At 41.6% G+C, this 6121-nt stretch overlaps 1 protein-coding gene across 1 annotated transcript; it reads left to right on the top strand.

Annotated features, from left to right (window-relative positions):
• Positions 1-231: 231 nt before the first annotated feature.
• Positions 232-3087, top strand: rpl28 (ribosomal protein L28). The gene is made up of 5 exons (XM_068012569.1): positions 232-325; positions 849-939; positions 1481-1604; positions 2017-2135; positions 2951-3087. The coding sequence occupies exons 2-5, from the start codon at positions 859-861 to the stop codon at positions 3038-3040; spliced, it is 414 nt and encodes a 137-aa protein (XP_067868670.1). The 5' UTR covers positions 232-325; positions 849-858; the 3' UTR covers positions 3041-3087.
• Positions 3088-6121: the final 3034 nt, after the last annotated feature.

Here is a 6121-nt window from a genome sequence, read left to right as displayed (position 1 = left end):
ATTGAATTATCCGCACCGTGTCGCTCGTTCAATACGTCAGCACCAGTCGGTGAAATAACAACTCTCCGCGCAGGGAGCAAAATAGTTCCACACAAATGCTCAAAAGATGAAGACTGCGTTACGCTTCTGTCGTGTTGCTATCTATTTAATTGAGAAAACTTGTGGATCTTTTTTTTTTAAAAGAGGGAAAAATATTTGTTTCGGGGCCGCGAGGGTGACGGAGGTGGATATAGTCCCGGTTACGCGGAGCGAGGTCGGGCGGTGGGCCGTGATAAGGCAGCGCGCGGTGTGGCCTCGCTCTTTCTAGTGGTGGCGGCTGCAGAAGGTAGAGGTTGTGTGATTGCTCCGCTCCCACATTGTGGGGGGTTAGAGCAACCCGACTCTGACTCAACCCCGGACTCCCTATCCATTCTCCGTCTCGCTCTCTGGCCACTAGTTGCCGCACCTTCGGCCTCGTCCTCGGTTATGAGCGGGGGGAGGGAGGCTGCGGCGTTCTCGCTGGGCCTCGATAGTTGCACTAATCCCGAACGCGACATTGGGCGCCTCTTTACTTGGGGAGGGTCTGGTTTGAAGTGGGGAGTTTGGGGGATGTTCCCCTAGCGGGCTCGGCTGCATGTGGCCGCAGTTGGATGTAAAAAGGGGGGCCAGATGGAGGCTAAACCCATTCAGCCGTCGAGCCTGCGGTTGATTCTGTACCGTGTAGCCACGGAGTGAGGTTGGGGGATTAACTGGCGCTTCGCCGCTAACCTCAGGCCTTGTCTCCATTGCCCATTATTGAGTTAAAGGGAAACCCCAGGGCTTGAGTGTGTGGACATCAGACTCAGCTTCTTGTGTCCCTTTCTGTCCAGGTGGTTGAAAATGTCAGCTCACCTCCAATGGATGATCGTCCGGAACTGCTCCAGTTTCCTCATTAAAAGAAACAAGCAGGTCTACAGCACTGTGAGTGAGTTTTTAAAAACATTTTTATACTTCAAATGAGCTCATTCATTTAATATTTGGTTGAAATCACAATGCGGTGACTGGATTTTGTGTTTTTTTTTCCATACATCGTTATTGAAACTGCTTTTCATAAAATTAGTTTTTCAACCTGTGCTGTTGGGGAGCGTTTTTATTTCAGGGTTTGTAGTTGAAAGATGTAATGGGTCAAAGTATAGATGGATCCCTCCTTACTTCCCTGTGTTGTCTAGAGTGTTAATAGTGTGGGCAACTGACTGGTGTGATGTTCCTATACCTGCTTTACTTTTGCTTTGTTGACCAACTGTTCTCTTAGCTGGTTTAGTTCCAGCTGTTAATTTAACTGTTTTTACAATGCTTGATGAGTTTCTGTGTTTTGATGTGTTTGCTCTAGAGTTTGAGATATTGCTGCCCTGTATCCTTGATTTGTGGTCACTGGCAGAATTAATCCAGTGTGCTTGTTGCACAGAAATGTTGCCCTTCATTTTTTTAATCTTTGGCTCTCTGCCATGTTCTTGAAATATAGGAGGCCAACAATCTGAAATCCAGAAACTCTTTCCGTTACAATGGACTTATTCATCGCAGAACTGTAGGTGTGGAGCCAGCAGCTGACGGAAAAGGAGTGGTGGTGGTCCTAAAGAAGCGAGCAGGTAAGTCATTTATTTGCCTATGCATTCTACAACCATACCTCTTTTCTTTGGATTTCAAATAGATCTATCTGTAAGAGCTTGATTTACTGTAATTGTACAGGAATAGCCAAGTACTTTTACCATTTCATTTTCTCTATTTTCTTCCTGCCATCTAATTGCTCTAAAGTGTTCCTTTGACTTTGTTACTCATTTGGTAAGATTACTTTGTCAATTGCTCTTTAGGTATCTGTGAAATACAAACACAGCCTGAGACTGTCTCTGAATTGCCACTTACCCTTTTCATGGCTCTTTGCTGTGGTTGTGAACCCATTCGTTTTAATTTTGAGCATGTATGTCTGAATAAGATAGTGTAACCTTATGGAACTTCATTTTGCATTGCGTTATGTCCAATTTTGTGTGTTTGTGTTTTTAGGTCAACGTAAACCAGCAACATCCTATGAAAAGATCACCATTAACAAGAATGGCCGCGCTACCCTGAACAGTTTGCGTCGCATCATCCGCAAGAACAACTACCGAAAGGATCTTCGCATGGTATGAAATGTTCGGTACTATTTGCGCAAATGTCAGCTACTTGACAATGAAGCTATTGATTTGATTATTTAATGCAGCAGCTATTTTAAGTTTTTTTTTTTTTGCCTGGTTTCTTTCTCTGCTGAAGGTAATGGCTTTGTGCTGGTGTACAGTTCCATGGGCAACCTCTGCCATGCCCAAGTAGCCAATTACATGTGGATACAATACTGTCTCTTTCCCTTTCTCACTCAAGTTCTGATTTAATTGGGGTCACTGACTTAGGACATACAATTGGAAACTGGTACCTTTGTTGTACTGTCAGTTTGTCCATTGAACCACCAGGGACCACCTTGAATTCAATAAAGAAACAATTCTGTGGTAACAGCAAAAGTTTTCCAGTGTTGAAATTATAAAAATGTCAGTTGCAGCACAGAAGTATGCAGTTTGACCCTACAAGTCTATACAGGTCTTCCTTTGTTTTTGTCACCTGATCACACTTCCCTGCTCCTTTTTAATTCATGAACTCTGCTTTAGACATTTTCTAGGCTTGCTCTATTTTTAATTTCGTGCTCCTTCGCTGTCATCTAGCTGGCCAATCGATCTGTAATTTACTTGTGCTGCCACTTTAAGATTTGTGTATCTGCATCTTGGTTTAATTGATTTCTGTCCTTCCTTGCTATCCATGTGACCACTCTCACCTTAATTCCATGTACTATTTCTAATGTTGCTTAGAGCTTCTGTCTGAAAAGCTTGTCCTGAAAGTTAGAACAGTGCAATTTATTGAAAACAAATTGATTTTTGTAATGGTATGTGACCATTTTTTTCCCCCCCACTAGGCTGCACTTCGCCGTGCTAGTGCTATCCTGAAGAGCCAGAAACCAGTTGTGGTCAAGAAGAAGCGTACTAGGGCTACCAAAAGTGCATAAACTTGTAAAGATTGGACATGGTTCATAATAAAAGGAGGTTTTAAGTAGCTTGTTCTTTGTAGTTGTGTTAAATGAGCTGCTTGTGCTTGAGACTGGTATCACATCATGGGAACATTTTTAAATTAATTAATTTATAGGAAATGTTTTGCCCATTCCTAATTGAGAAGGTGGTGATGAGCTGCTGCTGTCCCTGTGGTGAAGGTACTCCTGCAATGATTCTTGTAGTAGTTTGGTACAGCTGAGTGGCTTGCTAGGCCACTTCAGAGGCCAGCTAAAAGTCAACCATATTGCTGAGTCTGGAGTCACACAAAAACCAGACCAGGAAAGGATAACCGATTTCCTTCTTAAAAGGACTTTAATGAACCAGATAGGTTTGTACGACAATTCATTCGTTCCATGGTCACCATTACTGATGTAGCTTTTTATACAGTTCTTTAAAAATGTAACTTCTACTTGGGGATTTCAACTTTTTGTCTCCAGATTGTTAGCTTAGGCCTCTGGATTATTAAACTAGTCATAAGCACTGTGCTGCCAAATGGCCTACCTCTGAACTGTGAGGAATTTAAGTACTTTTTAGAAGGATTAAAATCCCTTGTTTGCAGGCCATTTTTATTAGCTAGTAAAGACCGCTACATTGGGCAACAACTAGCAGCTGTTAAAATAGTCACGCCTAATACTGGCCATGTTATGGGATCTGTCATTTTTGGGTCCTACTACAGTTAAATTTTGTTACAAAACTTGGGTACAATTATTTTAGTTATCTCTAACTTTCTTTGTGAAATTGAATCTCCTCCTTCTACGTCCCCCCCCCCCCCCCACCCCCTCTAGCTCAGAACTTTATGAATTTTTTTAACCAGTGTGGTTGCTTTTTAAACTTCTTTTCATACTGTAGTGCAGTTCAGCACTTGAGGCTGAAGTCTTGATACTCCTGCTGTGTATCAAAGAACTTGAGTATTTGAAACTTGAGAATTTTAGTTGTTGTACTTTGCTCAAAGAGTAGCCACTTTTATTTACTTAAAAGCTTTTATTGCCAGCATGGAGATCTTGCAGCAAGTTGATGCCAGTCAGCTGCTTCATTGCAGAAAATAATGGGGTATGGCTTCAGTGATCTGGCTGCTCTGGGACTGTACAATCTTAGAAAATCACACCATGCTGGGAAATTTTGTAGTTGCAATCAAAAGACTGATTTCCGGGTTGAGATGTCTCTGATTTGCAGTTGCATCTAACACTTGGAGTTGTCTCCCAATCTAACAGCAAGGAAAACTGATTTAAATATAGATGTCCCAATTTATTTGAGGGCACTACACTTTCCTCTAATCCTTCTGCCTACTGTGATTTTAAAGGAAAGTATAATATGGAGGTGGTTGCATAACTAGAGTTGGAGTAAAATACTTAATTTTGAGCAATGTACAAGGGATCCAGCAACTCCATTGAACTGTTTCCTTTGAATCAAGAGCCTCCTTTCAAACCGACGAAGAATGTGTACATCATTCAGATGCTTTCTTTCCAAATATTGGAATATTGATTCTTCTATTATATGGAACTGCACTTGGTTTATGAATCTACTTCTAAACTGCACTTCTAGTAATGTGTAGATGTTTTTGTGGAGTTACGATGCTTTCAGCTGTTATCTTTCCCCTCGTATTCAATTGCATGCTGAACATTGTCGGCACTTAGTGTTGTATTCAAATGTAAAGCTCACTTCACTGGGAAAGGTAGGTGTATATTTTCCAGAGGAATGTTTGGATTTCCTGTTGCCATCCTAGTCAGACCTTTTTGTGTTATCAACAAACATTAGAATTTAAAGTTGTTTAGTGTAGCATTTTCAAATATACTTGCAATTGGGTAGAAATGTCAAGATAAATATAGGGATGGTTATTTGGCTATCCAGCTCATCTTTCATCCATCATGTCTTTACAAATCACAATCTTCAACTGCCTGTGAAATGATTCAGGTTTTTGTCTCCGCTACCCTATCCTGGGCATTGAAGACTTTATGCATTCTTTCCTGATACAGTTTGACCTCTATCCAACTTGTTCCTGTGTAATCTTGTCGTGCAATAGTGTAGTTGAAAGTTGTGCTCCTGATTTACCTAATCTTTCTTTTATCTTGTACTTTTTTTTTAAGGTGCCTTGAGCTTTTAAAGCTTGACATTTCTCAAACTTGATAAAATTCATTGATATGGAGAATCCATTGAGGCCTTTTTATCTTGCACTTAAAATTTTATGTAGGAGTGTTTTGAAATACAACTTTTATAGAACCATAGATAAAGTACAGTACAGATGGAGGCCATTCAGCCCATCGTGTCTGCACTGGCCTAATAAACTAGTCTCCCAAACAAATCCCACCTTCCAGCACCTGGTCCATGGCCCTGCAGGTTACAGCATTTCAGGTACATGTCCAGGTACCTTATAAAATAATTGAGCATCTCTGCCTCTACCACCATTCCTGGCAGCAAATTCCAGACACCCACCACCCTCTGGGTGAGATTTATGTCCCCTCTAATCCATCTACGAATCCCCTTAAATCTGTGTCCCCTGATAACTGACCTCCCCACCAGGAGAAACAGGTCCTTCCTGTCCACTCTATCTAGGCCCCTCGTAACTTTGTACATCTCAATCAAATCACCCCTTGGCTGCCTGAGTTCAAGGGGAAACAGCCTAGCCTTTCCAATCTTTCTTCATAGCTGCAACCTTCAAGCCCTGGCAACATTCTTGTAAATTTTCTCTGTTCTCTCCAGAGCAATTATGTCCTTTCTGTAATGTGACCAGAACTGTATGCAATATTCCAGCTGTAGCCTAACCAGTGTTTTATACAGTTCCAGCATCACATCCCTGCTTTTGTACTCTATACCTTTGCAATAAAGGAAAGCAATCCATATGCTTCACCACTCTCTCCATCTGTCCTACCACCTTCAGGGATCTGTGGACATGCACTCCAAGATCTCACTACTTCTACCCCTCTCGATATCCTCCTGTCTATTGTGTATTCCCTCGATTTATTTGCCCTCCCCAAATGCAGTACCTCACACTTTTCTCTGGATTGAATTCCATTTGTCACTTAAACATGGATATCATTCTG

This window comes from Heterodontus francisci, chromosome 32 (assembly GCF_036365525.1).
Source record: "Heterodontus francisci isolate sHetFra1 chromosome 32, sHetFra1.hap1, whole genome shotgun sequence".
Lineage (NCBI taxonomy): Eukaryota > Metazoa > Chordata > Chondrichthyes > Heterodontiformes > Heterodontidae > Heterodontus > Heterodontus francisci.
This window is presented reverse-complemented; position numbering and strand designations above follow the sequence as displayed.